The sequence below is a fragment of the Mytilus galloprovincialis genome, chromosome 4, assembly GCF_965363235.1.
Source record: "Mytilus galloprovincialis chromosome 4, xbMytGall1.hap1.1, whole genome shotgun sequence".
NCBI classification, from domain to species: Eukaryota; Metazoa; Mollusca; class Bivalvia; order Mytilida; family Mytilidae; genus Mytilus; species Mytilus galloprovincialis.
The window spans coordinates 75,643,070-75,663,156 of NC_134841.1; the positions used below are offsets into that span (position 1 = coordinate 75,643,070).

At 30.8% G+C, this 20,087-nt stretch overlaps 1 protein-coding gene across 4 annotated transcripts in view; it reads left to right on the forward strand.

The window, feature by feature from the left end:
- The window catches only part of LOC143072964 (Kv channel-interacting protein 4-like), a 207,789-nt gene that overhangs the window by 86,805 nt on the left and 100,897 nt on the right, over nt 1-20,087 (forward strand). The window contains exon 1 of one of the 4 annotated variants that reach the window (XM_076248146.1): nt 6,439-7,703. The exons of the other annotated variants lie outside the window; for them this stretch is intronic. Coding sequence (XP_076104261.1) covers nt 7,439-7,703 — 265 coding nt within the window. The 5' untranslated portion in view covers nt 6,439-7,438. Of the gene's footprint in view, nt 1-6,438; nt 7,704-20,087 lie in introns of those variants that run through there. 4 annotated transcript variants of the gene reach the window in all.

Sequence of the window (20,087 nt, forward strand, 5' to 3'; positions counted from 1 at the left end):
TTTTATTAACAAATATGACGGACAACAACTTGTGAAATGAATTAGGATATGAACATAAAGAATGTGGCGGGGCTTAAACATGTTTGTGGGTGATTAAATCTCCATGGACTTCTGAAAATTAGGTAACTAATGCTGAGTTCACACGTAATTCGAATTCGATTCGCATTAACTAATTCGAATTAGTTTAATTCGCATTCAAAACGTTTTACGTCATAACGTCAATTCTAATTCGAATTGCAATGTGCGTCAAATTCGCTTTACTGTGCAAACGACTTTAACAACTTTTAATTCGTATTAGCAAAGGCGTATTTCTAATGCGAATCGGATAATTCGAATTAGCCAATTCGAATCAATTCGAAGTAAAATAGAAGATTGTGTGAACGCGATTAGCGAATTCGATTCACATTCGATTTGAATTCAATTCGAATTAAATGTACGTGTGAACGAGGCATAAAAAACTGAAAGTTCCCTACCTGAAAAGCAAAAAAAAAAAAAAAAATATCCGGCAATACTTCGGGTTTTGTTTTATTATTATTATTTGGTATGCAAATGTTTTTTTCATGAACAGTTACAGTTTGAAATTGAGAATTGTTCTGGTTCGGCCGTATTATTTTGTGGATGAGATTGTGACTCTTGGATATAGAGAATTGCTTGAAAATGTTGGACCTGCAGTTGTTGACAATATCGAAGTTTTTGAATATTTATTTTGTTTTCTGACTCAATTAAATATAAGATGGAAATCATACCTACGTCAGAAATAATACTTATCCATATATATATATTATATATTAACTTTATTTCCTTCTTATCGAAGATTTTGCATGTATTAAACAGTTTTGTACAATAATAATATTTACATATTGGTCAAGACATCAGAGTGATTAAATTATTTAAATGTCATATATTGATAAGAGTGATTGAATCAATTGAATGTCACTTTAAAGTAAATGATAATACTGAATCAGTTGAATGTCACTTTAAAGTAAATGATAATATTTCAGAAGGTAAGTTAACTGTTATAAAAAACGCTGCACATCCGTTGAACATGTGTAATGCAAGTTTTTGAGAAATAAATACTGTTATCATTATCCAGATCATATTCCGTATAACATGACAAAAGTGTTGTTGTGAATGTGGATGACGTTAGATTGTCTAGATACACACTAGAGCTTGTTTGGGTTTTTGAGGAATTAAAATTTGAAACATTACACAGATCCATTGTGGACAACTTTATGAATAAATCCCCCGGAGACTGTAAATTATCTACCAACTGATAGTAAAATGTAAATTAACTGATACTCAATCAATTGGCTTTTAAGCTATTTAGAGAAGAATGTTATTGTTTGACGTCAATGGACATTTTATTTAACACCAAAAAATCTGCACCTTTGCAAAATTAAGTATATCATGACTTATTTTTTAGCCAACACAATTTAATATAAATCGGTTAAATTGCGTTATCGAAAACTCTAACCACTATCCCAATAAATGTCAAAACCTTATAAGAATTTCTTTAAAACAAAATGCATCAACATATGAAGATAAGCTGGTTTATCGGTTGGCCTCATTCTGATTTAGGATGGAAATGAATACATCATTAAGTCCTGCAAATCTTCTTTCTATTACATAACATAACCCTTATGTTACATAATATACCAGCATTTATAGGTAGATCTTGTCTCATATGTTCGTGACATTGTTAATTATATCATAAACCATTTCATTTTTCACGTTTGATCTAGATTTTTGGTTTTACACTGATGTTTTTTTTAAATTGTTTATTGCTTTGCTTTTACATTTTCAAAATGACGTATTATTGCTTTTGTCAATGAGTTACTGTTGATTATTTTGGAGAACACAAAAAAATAAAGGCTAAAATGTGAATGCAGCTTTTAATGTTGTTTTTTGTTTCCTGGTCGTAAAAACAATACTTTGTTGTCCCTACCTAAAATATGATCTAAGCTCTCAAAAAAAGTCTATATTAGGATCTTCAAGTAACGAAAGTCTCACATTTAATAGACAATGGTTGTGAAAAGAAAATATTTGAATATAAACTAAATTTAAGTTTATAAACGTGCACTAATTATTTTCCAGTTTAATTTGTAATATTACAATTTCCCACAGCTTTCGTTACTCAATCTTAAATTATCTGAGTTAATTATTGTTGCTGTTGTTACAACATGTATCACATCCACTTAGTGCTATACTTATAGAACCACTGGCTTTTAATAATAACAATGCGTATACTGAATCTTGATCGACAAACAAATGTGTTTCTTATAGAAAGCAATGTTGTTTATGTCGTGGCAACGTATATCATTTCTCCTTGAAGCCATCAAACAACTTTATTAAGTTCTCAATAGCCTTGTAGTAAATAGCATTGGTGTATGTCTCAGACAAAACTTTGCTGTCTTTGTCCTCGTAATTTGATCCGTCGTGAACAAATGTCGTCAGCTAGTAAGAACTCAAATACAGCCATGAAAGGCAATTATCTTATAGCGGATAATACGCTCTATATTATATAAAATAAAATATCTACTATGATGATACGATATCAAATATATAGGTAAAAACTATATGACATTCAAATATTTCCAATTGAAGAAATCCTTCTGCGTGAACGAAAAGTCAAGAGAGATTTTGGTTCGAGTAGCAAGACAAGTACTCATTAAATGCAGTTAAAACGTACAATGATTTACGACATTCTACTAATCCGATTTAAGTTTGGTTATCCTTTCGGAATGTGTTTCTAGAATTCCAGAAGAACATGACATGCAGAGTTTTGAAGTATATAAAGAGAAAGGATAAATAGGCTTTAAATGTTATATATAAGATTGCATGCGAGCCTCTTTTTCGGATTTTAAAGGGTCTTTATTGATATCTTTCAAATCATCATTATTGTTAAGATTTATATTATTCTTAATCATCATTATGCTTACATATTTAGACATATTAGACAAGAATTAATTTAAATCGAATTGAGTTTTAACAGACCTTTTGATTTACAAGATGTCGACTTCAATTCACGGATTGTGTGAATGGCTTGAAAATACATGGTATAAGTAACATATGTTTAAAGGCATTTGAGAAATAAAAAATAAACGAAACTTTAGTTTTAATTTCGTTTTCTAAACTCCCACGTCTGCGACGTAAACGTCCAGTGTTAATATCCACGCTGCACTGTAACCATATGCACTGCCAGTTTCCAGTTCTGATATCCTATTTTTGCGTTAAGCGCACTACCAGTGTTACATTTGTGTATCAAATGTAACCGTGTTGCGCAGTAAAGAGTACTTGATTGCACGTTTCAAGTGCTGCAAGCGTTGACTGTTGTCCTCCGCATTCACAGTAAATAAGTGTACTGCAAGTGTCAAGTCATATCATCCAAATTTCGCAGGAAACATATCATGTTAATATGTATGTAGTAATCGTTCTTTCAATGAATGCACTGCTAGGTACATTTTTCTTTAAATACCGAAACAAAGGATCCGACATCCAACAGAATAAGATTATGAACACCATACAGATTTTTTGTGGATGCGTAGTTCTCTATTTTAACTTCTCGATGCAATTTATTGTTTGTTTGTCTTCTTTTTTCATGCCCTGGTGTTGATTTTGGTTGTCTATTCTGAGTATTCTATTTGTATTTGGCTTCCATATTTGTTTTTTTTTACTTCCAGCAGCGACCAGGAAGACTTTATTACTGAACATTGTGTAAAACGTTCCACAGTTAGTACTTTGATGACACTTGCATCATGATAATGAGACCGTGTAGGATACTTGAAGTGCGAATGACGCAATGCCGTGTATATTCTATATGAATAACTATCTAATTAGAATTAAGACAGATGGTTTGTTAATCGATATTTGATCGACCATAATAGCTTGGAGTAGATATGATAAAAAAAACTAATTTATGTGAAGTGTGAGTCAAAGACTGCATGCAGTACTTTTTTGCTCATTTTGTATTTTTGGCACCGAAATTGTGTTGACTTAAGTACTTTACGTACATGTATAATATACATGAATAAATGGAACAAAGTTTTTCCGAATTGCAAATTAGAGTCACATTAATTCCTATATTATGCTAGTTTTAAACAAAAAAATATAATATTAGTTATATGGTGTGCTAGTGACCTAATACGGCATATATGGGGTCAGTAAATTCCATATGGGATGAGAGCGAAGCGTATTATGTCAAATTATCTTACCGACTATCTTAACGTGTAACATTTAGACTAGTGACCTATCAAAATGAGCAAGTCTTAAATACAGTTAGCATTAACATGATTAAGAAACTACTTCCTTTGATCCTACAAAAGCAGATGTCAACAATGACAACTTGTTAGATTTAAATGTGTTTTGTGAATTTAATTCACTTTATCGTCACTTTCTTCGTCTGTTGAAACCTTTAAGATTTTTTTCTCAGTACTGTTTTGTTTTTCTAAAGGGACGTAACATCACTACTAACCGTGTATGAAATAAGCCCCGCCTCCTTATTACTTTATATGGAATATAAAGGGACGTAACTCCACTACTAACCGTGTATGAAATAAGCCCCGCCTCCCAACTAACCTAATATTAAATATACACGGTTTCCACGAGGACGCTTTTAACCAATCATATTCCTAGAAATGTATAGGAGGCAAGATAAAATGTGTTTTCTTGACTTTTGTTAATCGTGAATGATAAGAATTGCAACAAAATAGTTATGGTGTTTGACTTTTGAATTCTAGATCTATATAAAGCCATTTGGAGGTAAATATCAGATTAGAAAGATTAATTTTGTGATGATTGCTTTAACGACTACATCTATAAGAAGTTTACTAAAGTTCACGAAAATAAAAGTCTATGATTCAATATGCAACAATAAGCAGGTAGAAATTGGTAACTGCGACTAAACTCCGAAAGAGGCTGTATTAAAGGTGTCAATAGCAAAAGCATCTCATACTAAGCGTGCCGTGATTACCAGTCACATAGTATAATGGAATTTTCACAAGAGTTAGCACATGAATTACACCAGCATGATCAGGTTAAAATCGATTGTTTTCATACTATCATGATATTTCATTTATCCTTAATAACTTTATCTTTCACTGTGTTCAGTTTTTCTTGACTTGTCAATCTAAATCATATATACAAGTGAGAGGGTTCTAGATTTAAAACCATGTTAAGATAAGATAAGATAAGATAAGATAAGAAAAATTTATTTTGATTCGGCATAAGTCCAAATAAGCAACACAAGCTCTAAGGAGCTTTTGATCGAATATAAAAACAAATAAATAACATAAAAACAGTGCATTTTGACATTAAAAACAACCTGTAATACAAAGTTCAAATCTCACATACATAGCATGCAATAAAAATAAGCAACAAATTTTCAAATGAAGTAAAAACATGCTTGACCAGAGCAACCTAAAGCAGCATAAATAATAAACAGCTCAAGAATTATTTGCATGCAGAACAGCGACATTCCAAACCGTTCCAGGACTGAACAAGACTTTTAAAGTGTGAAAAACTGTTTTCAGTCCTGAAATGGGTTGGAAGGCTGTTCCCTAAAAGTAGCAGCAGCAAATTTGAACGATTTTTTTTACCGTAACGGGTTGACTTTACCTGTGGAATTTCAAAAATATTTAAATACCTGAAAGAATATTTAAATTTTTTGACATTCACCAAATTTTGTAAGCACACAGGAGCTATGTTGTTTATAATTTTAAAAGTTCTATAAATGGAAATGACTGTTTCCATTCGTTTGTACTTTTGATTTCTCCATTTGAAAAGCTAGGGACTTGCCGTTTCTGTTGCTCTCGGAGCTCGGTAATTTTGAATAATTTGAGGTTCATATATTAAAAGTATTGAAATAGTTCAAGTATATGTATTTTTTCTATAAAGTTGTAAATATTTATGTTTTCCTATATAACGCATTTTTTTTTTATTTCTTTTCTTTCTGATGTGATTTATTTCTTGTGGAGTTTTGTTTAAATAATTATAAAAATGTATTTCGATTTCCTGTCCATTAAATATTCAATATTCCGATTCAAGTGCAACAAAATAAATTTTAAATGCATAATGTAAAGACAATTAAACACATTTTGTTTAGTGACTTCGATTATTATTCTATATAGAATTGTGACATTTAAAAAATTGCAAATTGAGGGACATAATTGCAAATTCCATTTAACAGTTGACAAGTTTACGTATTATTAATATAAATATTATTTATAATAAATGAAGAAAATCGAATAAATCAGAAATAATTGACAGCGATGTCTATGTATGATTTTTTACACAGGACATAAACCGATTATCGATATACAATTATCATTAGCCTTTATAGCAATTTTGTCTGGAATCAATCTGGAGTATTATGTTTGCATATATTAATATAAACATACATTTGTTCTTGATATTAAGATCAAGTACTGGTGTTATACCTACAGTGTAACAATAGAATTTTTTTAAAACAATTTCATGAGAAAACAAATAGTTTGTGAAATCATAAGTACGCTGTTGTTTTTATAAAAGCAGTTATTTGTGTGGATTGAAAAATAGGATCATATTTCATATAAAATAGTGAGGAAATTTCATTTTTTGACCAGTGTGTTTGAGACTTGGATCATAGTGCATATTCTGCATGTCGTACATGCATTGTTGAAAGGAGTTAAACCGAGCGCATTCTGAATATTTTTTTTTTATAATTTTCAAATTATAGAAATTACGGAAAAGGATCCAATAATATATTGATATATTTCACAAATAATAATAGACATCATTAGAACTATTGTAACTCGTAAATTAATGTTTCAATCTTATCGACGGTTGATTCCCACGCTGGTTAGAATAAAGTTACCAAACGTCAAAGTTTACCGTGCTGTTGATTCGATTGGTTGCTGGCTCGAGGGACTTTTGATTTCATGAAACATTCCAAAACCTTCATTAAAAGCTGCACCAAATTAGTAGACATACTTCTAAGGCTGAGTTGGGGCAAACGTCGTGTCTCTTGTTATAATGGAAATTGATTAATCTGTTTAGTTGAGAGCGAATTTGACAAATTCAATCAAGATTTCGTTAAAGATCTTATTTAAATTAGTGAATCCGCCGACAAGCGTCTGCTTATTTTTTTTCCTCAAAAAGCGACAAGTTAATTTGACGTACGTTTAGAGTTATCTGCAAGACTGAAATCATCGCAGAGAATCATCGGTGCCATATTTCTTGTTCATCTAGTCTTATGATTATCAGCTTATTAATAAGCTTTAAGACGTCGTTTAGTCATTTTAAAGACAGAAATCAAGTATTTTTTCAATAAAATATTGATAAGTCTAGATCTAATACGACAGATCACATAGTTGACAGTTAGGTTCGAGTTACTAATATCCGTATGGTTATTACCTAAACAGGTAGACACATTTATAGAAATGGCTAATGAGTCGAAGAGAAAATGCCAAGTAAATACTATCATATCAAAATATCTGTTGTCAGAAATAACAGAATCGCTTTTTTAAGTCATATTAATAACATTAACAACTCAAAAAAGTGTCTGCTACTAAATTGTCTAACAACAATGGAACGAAAGTTTACCATGAAATCTCCGTTGAAGGAAAATGAACCAGCGCAGCAAAGAAAAACGTCCTTTCTAGAAAAGCTTGTCACACGTTACAAATGCTGTCTTCTAAATTGGATCATACTGAAATTTTTTCAAAAAGGTAAGTCTGGGATTTTTCCCGTTCAAATAAATGTTACTTAGTGAGATATAAGATAAACGCAATGTTGTGTAATGGATAACTAGAAGTTGTTTACTTTTTTTTTAATCTCTGCTGGATAGTTTGTATCATCGATAAATTATCTGTTTTATTTTGGGATAGATTTAAGCGTCTTACTTTGCATTGCATTGGTGCATGCATATTGCATCTTTATATCCCTTCAGTAAAGCTTCTACCATAAACGAAATATGTGCAATAGATATAAATAACCACTTCAACTACTGCATGAAGCACTTACCGTTGTTATTTATTGCGTGGAATATTTTTCGTTCGTGGTTCAATAGATCGTGTACTCGATCTTCGGCCGGCCGGACTTTAATATTCCAACTACTAGTAGTTGTTCCCATGCAATTTAAGCTCGCAGCATAATATTTATTATAGACATATTAAGTTTATAATGAATTAAATACATCTTATACAAAATGAATTAACATTACATTACGGTTAAATAATTTAGATACGAGCAACAAGTGCTGTCTCATTTGTTGAATTGGATGTAAAATACATAAATAATTTAAAACCACATGCTCTGTTACATAATCATGATAATCTAAGTATTGAAAATATCAGCTGAGTGTCATGATAAACTTATAAATAAAAAAATGCAACTATTAAGATAAGATGTTCACAGGTATATTGTGTGAATTACTAGTTTGTCAACCTTATAGATTTAATCATGAACCTTTGTACTAAAAGAAATAACTTAAATTATGAATGTTTTCTTCATTTGAAATCAGTTTCGAGTCGTTTAATAGTAATTTAAACTTGAATTAAGTGTTCGAATAGTAGTTCCATCTACAGTGATCCATGGCTTGTTAACCCGGATGTTTGAGTTCGAACCGCGTTCTTGGCGATGTGTTCGACTGCGGTCTTAAGTAACCTTCCAGGGAGTTCATACCCGGAAGTAGGATTCGTGTTGTTCATTGTTTATTTTCTTTGTAGTGTTTTATGGACTATGACGTCACTCTTCTGTCCATGACCTTGTCAGTTTTGTGTTCTACTATATGGTTTTGAATTGGCCTTTTGTATCACATCACTTTAGTTTCCACCAATAGTTTCGAAACTAACAAAGGCATATAAAAAAACATTTTTGTAGGTTAAGCATTACATGCAAACCTAACCTTTTGTTTGCTTTAATTTTAGATAAAAGAAAAACATGTTGAATAACTGGGGTGATTTTTTTTAAATTAAAAACAATGGTTTCAATAATAACCAGCTAGTATATAACTAGGTGTAATGCATAAAGTGTAAAACCAACACCACATAAGCTACTTTGAAGTTGTTTGTACACATTGGTCTCCATACCCATAGCACAGATTGCTCACTGAAGAAGTGTGACTTATATTTGTTGATAGTGGTACTAACGTACATACACCGAAAGCATGTTGATTGATATAGGAATTCATTACTCTTTGATAGTATCTTTAAAAATAATTAGTTGTACAATTGACTAAAGAAAAAACAGAGAATGAACCATTAAATTAGTTAATTGAATATTTGAAGCAATACCATTTGTAATTAACCAAGTATAATTTTCTATTTGTTTAACAGAGCATACACATCATAATGATGTGTATTGCTGTCCTTTTAAGTAGTGTCAAAGGATTCAGGACATATTAAAATCGATAGTTATAATCAATATTTTGTCAGATACTTCCATTTATACGACTTATTGAATATAACAACTACATTTTAACGAATGTATTTAAGAATTGACTTCACGTAACATATTGACTGTCACAATCGAAAATTAGCACTCGCAGTTAGCATTGAACAGTACTAAATATTTATTATTGCATTTATGAAATTGACATAAATTGCTGATGTTTTGAAAAGCATTAAAATGATTAATGATAAATCAATGCATACGATTTTCTAAATAACCTTTAAATACAAAAAAGAGAAAGTTTGGGGTGATAAACGTTTTGTACACAAAAGTAAGAACGGAGACTATTCCTATGCCTACATGTATAAAGGTTTATTAGTTGGAAGACCTGACGTAATATACTTTTTGATATTTGTATGAAGTATCTCAAACCCGATTACCGGCTACATGTATTGACTTTGCAGATGCAACAGTTTATATTACTCAGATCTGAGTCCTCTGTACATCAATATCTGTATTTTGAAGACCTGACGCCACATCCTTTTTGATATTTGTATTAGGTATCTCACACCTTATTACCGGCTATGGGTTATGCAGATGCAATAAAGAACACCGATCTGAATCTACTGTACAGCAATATATATTGCATTGTAATGGCAATTGGAACAGACAATAACATCTGCTGTTAACGATAGCAAAACATTTGTTTTTAAATGAGAACCTGTTGAATCTGATGTAATGATAGCTGGTAATAAACTGTCTATCTGGTGGTTAATAGTACATATGTATTACTGATCATTAACATCGTGTATGTTTGTTTGCAATTATCTCTGATTAACTATTGTAATATTATAAAATCTGAACTGCTGGTAACCCTCTTCGTCTTGTAATATACACATCGTAATATACAATAACAAAATTGTGCAACTGCAGAATTCAATCTGTTCAGGTTTAGCGAACAAAACCAAAGTTTTGCATAACAAAAAACATATTTTCTGGTTGTTAATTTTTTGTCTATCAATATGTTTTTAACAAACATGGATATCTTTGCGTTGAACTTTCGATTATAATTGTACGGCAAACTGATAAGTTAAACAATTTGTGAATGATTAAAACATGTACTGAATTTTAAAGATATGGGGTAAATATTTTTTTAAGCATAGAAAACGTTAACAAAAAATTCCCGAAGATCCGCATGAGAAAACTGTTAGAATTCAACCCCTCTAACCTCAAATCATGGATTTGAGCTTATACATCTCGAATTAAAAAAAAATATATATCGACTATACAGCCTTAACGTGCTTTGCAAAACATCTGCTTAAACACTTTAGCTATAGATCAAAATAATCTGTGAACAACAAAAGCAATTGATATTGTATTAGAACAACAGATTTCACTTGTTGAAGCACACTTGTTACACGCTTTATGTATTGATCCTACGTCGATAATCACCCACTTCACCTTTTGTGTTGCTTTTGTTATCCGGCTAATCAGTATCACTCACATATGTCAGTAGGGTAACCAAGCAAAAATTCTCATAGCGAGGCGAAAATCTCATTGACAATGTCCGTAATTACATCGAAGACAGTTAAACTCATACTTTATTCTGGTATCAAAAGGTTATTTTAAGGTTGGATAGTCTAGCCAATATAGCAATGAAAATTATTGTTATAAATATAAATTTAACATCTTTTATTAAAAATGTCTTACCATCAATTAAACTCAATAAAGCAGGTGAGGCGACATGCTGTTGACACCAGCTTGTTCAATTCAGCTAGAAAATAACGTATGGGGAAAAAAAAACTAAATGAATTTATAATGTTTAAAGATGCGTTCACAATGGAAACATATTTTTTCATACAAGTTGTAAAAAGATTAATAATGATTTTAATAGACATTCAGTTGTATAATTATATTCGAAATTCGACATCGATTATTTTTCAAAATTAACTGGCCAATACAAAGACATGATACAATTCCCTTTCTTATTTCGTATGTTTACTGAAAACTGTCATGATAGTGAATGTTCCAGTTTACTGAAGCTTGGCTGGAGGAAAACACAGTTTTAGGGTACTAGTATTTTGAAAAGAATTTGGCCAATACTTATTTCCAATTTGAATTGCTTAAGTCGTCTGGAAAGTCATTTCTGTTAACAAATTATCAGTAAATCAAGCTAAATCTATAATGAAGAATACAACTTCCTTTAAAAAAACGCAGTTATTACTTTCATATATAATTATTCCGCTATCAAAAAGTTACTGTTATGTTTAATATTCTAACCATGAAAGTTTCCGGCATACATAGCAGTTAAAGATGTCTATCGAAAACTGTCGCACATTTATCAAATGAAGCAGGTAATGTAACACATGTTCAATAAACATTATTTATTAATGTCATTCATTCCTACGAATGGATTTTGTGATGTTTATCATTTCAATATGGTTTCTGCAATTTTATTAATTACACGAAGAAAAATGAACGTTATGTTCATTACCTTGGTCTCGCATTGATAGTTAAAACTTACAAATAGAAATTAAAAGAGGATCCATGGTGCTTATGAAAACTCAATCTGATTTCTTCTTGAACTCTTATGCATTTTATGTTGGAGATGATACTCATTATTTTTCTAAAAAAAAAAAACACAAAAAATGTTTTCTCCTTCAACATAACTATACAATTACTATTTGTGAATTATCTTGTTGTTAATTTTGCATATTTCCTCCTGTTTTTATATGCTTAACGGTATGTTTAAACATGGAAGTATTTCCATGCTTTAACAAAAACCAATCAATCAATCATAATAGGTATGCACTTTTATACATGCAATAGTCATTCTGATTTTATATTTTCGTGTCCTTTTAAATTTCAAAGAAAACAAAACAATTCGCGTTAGCAGTATTATTCAACAATTATTGTTATTCAATGGACTAACTGGTTGCAAATGACATATTTGTTTTCGGTGCACTTTAGCAAGAATGAAAAGTGTTTTCGTATTTAATAACTGTAGCCGCTATAATTACATAACAAACATGACGGCAGTTGTAATGTCATAAAGAACAGTTTTTTTGCTGCATAAAATACGATATGCATTAATTATATAATCCATGCTCGGTATGCCATTGCCGATGTTTGTATTGTTTGTTCATTAATTTCTATTGATTTTTCTCCGTCCATATCTCCAGTCATTATTTATGAGACAAAAACTATTAAATTATTGTCTCAGGCTCTTTGGAGTCATATTTACTTGAATATAATCCAAAAATTAGATTACAAGAAAATACGATAAATAGAAATCAGTCTTGCAGAATCTAGGTTTATTGTATGAAGTACTTGATTGACCTGTCAAGCAATCTGTTGAAGTGAGTTCAAATAACAATCACAGGAAAAAATATGAACAACGCGAATAATTTGCTTGAAAGTAGCATACAGATAGGTAACAGGTATTACATTCAGATATGTTCATTTGGTGCTGCTGTTGATCCTCAAATGGCAATGCATGTATGTGTTTCTATGGAATAGAATTATGAAATTGAATTGACATGACACTCAGTATTGTTAAGTGACTAGAGATTTGAAAATTGATTGCGCGATCCCATCCACGTCCGAAGTTAAACTCATTCTAGAGGGGGGACTGTCCGCTTGGCGCAAATATTTCGTTGTAACACAATAAATTTATTTATTACTGGTCATACCCTAAAGATGGATTAAAATCTTAGAACATACATATAGGTTTTGTTTTGTTTGTTTCTTTTTTGTGTTTTTGTTTTGCCGTTACATATTGACCAGTGTATTCTCTCTTCAAATAATTCCTTTTAAGTAAAACAAAAAAAACAAAAAAAAAAAAAATAGCACTGAGTAAAATCAAATTTACAATTGCCTTAAAAGATTTAATGTCTATAGGTAAGGAAAGCTTGATTCTTACTGTAAAATTAAATAGTCTTGTTTTTGCTGTAAATCATAATTACAATATGGTTTCAATAAATTGATTTCCAGTGTTTTACATAAATAATATAATTCCATTTACATATCTGCTTACAACACAAATGTACATTCACAGTTGAAATGAAGTTCGGTTGTAGTCGTGACAACTTAATCACAAAACAATTCTTAGACAGTGTAAAAAGAAAAATATCATTAATACCGCACTCTAAAGAATATTTTAAAAATGGAAAGTCACTTATCGAATGGCAACATCAAAAACTTAAACACATCAAACGAATGGAAAACCACAGTAACGTAATGTTTAAGTCTCTTATCGAATGGCAACATCAAAAACTTAAACACATCAAACGAATGGAAAACCACAGTAACGTAATGTTTAAGTCACTTATCGAATGGCAACATCAAAAACTTAAACACATCAAACGAATGGAAAACCACAGTAACGTAATGTTTAAGTCACTTATCGAATGGCAACATCAAAAACTTAAAAACACATCAAACGAATGGAAAACCACAGTAACGTAATGTTTAAGTTACTTATCGAATGGCAACATCAAAAACTTAAACACATCAAACGAATGGAAAACCACAGTAACGTAATGTTTAAGTTACTTATCGAATGGCAACATCAAAAACTTAACACATCAAACGAATGGAAAACCACAGTAACGTAATGTTTAATTTACTTATCGAATGGCAACATCAAAAACTTTAACACATCGAACGAATGGAAAACCACAGTAACGTAATGTTTAAGTCACTTATCGAATGGCAACATCAAAAACTTAAACACATCAAACGAATGGAAAACCACAGTAACGTAATGTTTAAGTTACTTATCGAATGGCAACATCAAAAACTTAAACACATCAAACGAATGGAAAACCACAGTAACGTAATGTTTAAGTTACTTATCGAATGGCAACATCAAAAACTTAAACACATCAAACGAATGGAAAACCACAGTAACGTAATGTTTAAGTTACTTATCGAATGGCAACATCAAAAACTTAAACACATCTAACGAATGGAAAACCACAGTAACGTAATGTTTAAGTTACTTATCGAATGGCAACATCAAAAACTTAACACATCAAACGAATGGAAAACCACAGTAACGTAATGTTTAAGTTACTTATCGAATGGCAACATCAAAAACTTAAACACATCAAACGAATGGAAAACCACAGTAACGTAATGTTTAAGTTACTTATCGAATGGCAACATCAAAAACTTAAACACATCAAACGAATGGAAAACCACAGTAACGTAATGTTTAAGTTACTTATCGAATGGCAACATCAAAAACTTAAACACATCAAACGAATGGAAAACCACAGTAACGTAATGTTTAAGTTACTTATCGAATGGCAACATCAAAAACTTAAACACATCAAACGAATGGAAAACCACAGTAACGTAATGTTTAAGTTACTTATCGAATGGCAACATCAAAAACTTAAACACATCAAACGAATGGAAAACCACAGTAACGTAATGTTTAAGTTACTTATCGAATGGCAACATCAAAAACTTAAACACATCTAACGAATGGAAAACCACAGTAACGTAATGTTTAAGTTACTTATCGAATGGCAACATCAAAAACTTAACACATCAAACGAATGGAAAACCACAGTAACGTAATGTTTAAGTTACTTATCGAATGGCAACATCAAAAACTTAAACACATCAAACGAATGGAAAACCACAGTAACGTAATGTTTAAGTTACTTATCGAATGGCAACATCAAAAACTTAAACACATCAAACGAATGGAAAACCACAGTAACGTAATGTTTAAGTTACTTATCGAATGGCAACATCAAAAACTTAAACACATCAAACGAATGGAAAACCACAGTAACGTAATGTTTAAGTTACTTATCGAATGGCAACATCAAAAACTTAAACACATCAAACGAATGGAAAACCACAGTAACGTAATGTTTAAGTATTTGTTGTTTGTCTTTTGGCCACTGTGCTGTCGTTTTTTATTGGACTAAAGATTTTTTGAATGCCTGTGAAAAACTGTCTTTTTTGTCTTCCTTTTTTAACGAATTTTATTGTAGTTTTTGTCAAGAATTCTGGAATGTTGAAAAAGTTAAAGTTTTGAATTTATTTTCAAATTAAAAAAAAAAATGTGCTAACAAAAGAAGATTACTTTAAGCTTAAGTTGTTTCTTCTTCTGGCATAGTAATTTTTTACCGAACTGATGGCGATCACTTATCAGAGCATATTTCTTACACTTATATAATGAATGGTGCAAAAACAGTTCTATAAGCGAGTTGATGTGAAAATATGTTATAAAGTTAACTTCTCTTAAACCTACTCAATAGGGTTTTACTTTTTTCGAGTGTGGAAAAGGAAGTGTTTTGTTCTCCTCCTGACGCCATTGAGTATGTTACTCGGTATTTTATGTGTTTTTCACACCAATGTATTGCTTTGTGGAATACCAGTAATAAAATATAATATTTTATCCATTATATATAGATTTGTTAATGCATATTGCATTATTTATTCTAACATGTCAAAATAATTGCATAAATCAGTTATATACTTGCTTTTTGAACATGTATTACAATGCGTATTTGATTTGAACTACACATTATTTTCTAGATTAAGTGTTGTCGTAAACTGTATTGACAATAAACCGTTAATTACATGAGATGACATGCTATGGAGTTCATGAAAATATAAAAATAAAACGTAATTAATCAACGGAACAAGAGGAAAACATATCTGATAGCCAATGCATTAGTTGAACTAAGGTGATACGCTCGAAATCTAACGCCCTTTGAGTTCTGTACAAACTTGACAACAACTCTATATTGAACCCATAGGTAGCCTGTTGCAATGTCTGCCCTATGTCAAATCCATCTTTTTCAGTTGAAGTCTCAATTAGAACCTTAAAACAGGTTGTACTACTTAGCACACTGAGTAAAATCAAGCTTACAATTTCCTTTAAAGATTTAATGTTTATATAGTCTTTTTTAGCAGTAAATCATTTATACAATATGATTTCAATAAATTGATTTGTTGTACGCAGTGTTTTACATAATAACATAATTCCATTTACATATCTGATTACAACAAAAATGTACATTCACAGTTAAAATGAAGTTCAGTTGTCGTCGTGACAACTAAATCTCAAAACAGTTCTTAATCAGTGTAAAAAAACAAATAACAAAACGAACACCAAGGAAAATTCAAAACGGAGAGTCTCTAATCAAATTACAGTCTCAAAAGCGTAAACACTTTAAAAGCATTGAAATCAACAGTTAAGGTAATGTTTAGTTTTTGTTGTTTGTCTTTTTGGCCATTGTGGTGTCGAGTTTTATTGGAACAAAATTGTTTGTTTGCCCGTGGTATACTATCAATTTTGTTTTCCCTTTTGAAAAAAAATGTGTTACCTCTAGATTTAGACAAGAATCTTGAATTTATTTTAAAATAATTTGATTTTGGATGCAACGCGTCTTCTGATTGACTGACGTTGTTTTGTTTATCAGCTCATAGACATAAATTTGTCATATGGCCATGACGTCATCAACGTTTTTTCATGATTTACTCCGGTTAAAAATGAAATTTAGAATTACAATATAAGAATTGACTGTAATATTTTTGTCTTTCTATTCGAAATAACATCAAAAATAAGATGCACGCTTTAGAATAAACCGCTACGTGCGTTATTCAGTGTGCACCACATTTTTATGTTATTTCTTCATAGACAGAAACAATATTACAATCATTCCTTAAATATAAGAAAAAGAGTGGTAACGAACGAAAACTACATTAAGCGTAAGTTTTTAAATCTTCTGGCGTTGTAATTTTTTTACCGAACTAATGGGAATTCAAGAATCATACCATAAGAGAGGTGATGTGAAACTTGGAAATTAAAACCATAATGATCACAAAATGTGTTTGAATAATAATGACACTAGTCGTTTTCAATATGGCTTCCCGATCTGCCAAAATTTTAATCGAATGGCATTAAACAGCCTGCGAGCAATTCTGACTGATTCTCTTGAGTTTTGGACGTCCCCTTGGTATCTCCCCTTTTCTGAAGTTAAAGATCGCATGAACCACTATAAATCTGGATACCGAACAATTTAGACGAAAAGTAAATATTTAAACAAAAAAATATTTCATTAGACGTATTTTGTTAAGTCAGAGCATTTTATTTCATAACATGTAACTGCATGCTTAAGTCAAACAACATCTTCCTGACGTTAAACTACATTTCAAAATGTACAAAAAATGTTCCCTAAATACATGATCTATTTTAAACCATGTCCATGTTAACTCAAAAAATGATGCACATTCATACTTGTCAATTTTAAAAGCACTAGCTTAGTTCAAATGGTGCAATTTGGTTTTTCCCTGCGTCTAATTGTAGTCCATTAAACGTGGAAAGAATTGATGAGAATTTTCAGCACTGGCAGCTTAAGTTTGTGGTTTGAAGCAAAACTGACGAGTAATAAATTGTAAAGTGCTCATGGTACATCAGTATCTATTTAAATCTACAGGCCAGCACATTTTGGGGGGAAAGACGACTTCAAGCCGTCAATCCCCTATAGGGTTCATCAAAGTGACATTCCCTCACATCATTCATTTTGTTTTTATAGTGTGAAAAACCCCCAACAAATCTTACTGAGATTGATGAGAAGGAAACACACAAATGAATAAATTGACTTTAAACACTTTTCTACACATTTCCCTTCTGTTTCTAGCGAAAGTATCGTATTTTGAGCTCTCTTTTACACTATTTACGTTTCTTTTACACTCCGGAAAAATCAGTATGACCAGATATTCTAAACATATCCAACCTACATTATATTTTATAATGACGTCATTGTTGGAATGCCACACTATGCAGAAGCAGGGATATCCTTCACTGGTTATTTAAATCATTCTCAGAGTTCGTGCACTAATTATAAATTGTTATTTGTTAAATTTAAACATAATTATGTTTGCTGTAGATGATTCAAACATCAACACGCAATACTTTAATTTGTAGGTCAACAACTTTCAAAGTAAACAAAGATCGTGGAGCTACATGAGATTAGGGAGAGAAACGATTTTTTTTTCATTTTTTCTGTAAAATCCTGTTTTGTGAATCTTCCTCCAAATCAGGAGCACCCCAATTGATGAGTAATTATCCACTAAAATAAAAATTAAAATGTGACATTTAGTATTTGATTAGTATTCTCCCATTAAAACTTAATTGTGTGTACCAACAAATAAATCATTGTAATGGTAAAAAAAAATAATTTAAAAAAAGTTGCATTTTATAGTTTAAACCTATTTATTCATGAAATTTACAAATATTTCAAAATGTTGGATCTGGAAACAAGCTTCACACAGTTGACATCAATCATATTATTTTTTATTAATACCCCTGTGATGAGAGTTGTAACTGGGAACTTTATCAATTGAAATTTAAAACTAAATGGATTTTTCAGTCTTAACTTTCTTAAGAAAAAACCCTAGAGTACTGTCACAAAAAAAATGGAAAATGGCCTAGCCGGCAGTTCAGTGGTACACAATTAAGATTTCAGAAAACATTGTAATTGTTGTTGAAATAAATAAATGACAGAAATCAGTTGAATTTTACATAATTAACTATCAACTTTAATTGAATGTTTAGATTTAGAAGATGCAGATCTCTTGGTCCAAATTGAATCCTAAACTAAGGAAACAAAATTAGATTAAAAAACAACAATTGACTTCAATATTGTCAACCTTTCTACATGTTCTAGCTATTCCTTTTTTCATTCTTTATATGAAGACTATCAAAAGATATCCCCCTCCCAAATAAAAAAGGGAGACAAGGGCCGTCTTTTCCCTCAGAGCTATTCAGCTCTTTGATTTAAACTTAACTTTAATAATTAAGAAGGATTTATATATTTACATTATTCACTACATATTGAAGGTAACTATTCTTGCCTTTAAAGGCTAAAGTAATATTGAATTTTAATTTAACGGAATACTATATAAATGTCTATCAATAAACTCATCATAGATTCTGGGATTAAAATTTGTATTTACGTCAGACGCGCGTTTCGTCTACACAAGACTCATCAGTAACGCTCGAATCCATAAAAGTTAAAAAGGCCAAATAAAGTGCGAAGTTGAAGAGCATTGATGACCAAAATTCCTATAAGTTTTGCCAAATATAGCTAAGGCAATATATTTCTGAGGTAGAAAAGCCTTAGTATTTCAAAAAATTCAAACTTTTTGTAAACAGTTAATTTATAAGTATGACCATATCAATGATAATAAAAGGCTCTAAACATAAACATTTATATCAATTTATTAACCAACTTACTACAATATGTATAGAAATGCCCATGCTTTATAAAGGGAAAATTTCAACATCTGGTCATTATGAACGGAAAAATTGCTACAGTCAGTCATTACGAAATCTCAGTCATGCATTACGAAATATCAGTCATGCATTACGAAATCACACCCGTGCATTACGAAATCACAGTCATGCATTATGAACAGATGAAACGGGACATCGATTAAATCAAAATGTCGTTTATTTCTTTAAATAAGTGTGACATTTTTTGATTTTTTTTAAAACTTAATATTATAAAAACAAGTTTAAAAGAGGGACGAAAGATACCAAAGGGACAGTCAAATGATGTTCATTCACATTGTTTTGTAACAACTTGAAACGGAAATATTTCACAGCCTTTTTATTTGCTAGATGAAATGAATTTTAATAGCATAAAATTAAGTACTTGGATGAGAAATCAGAAATTACATCTGAC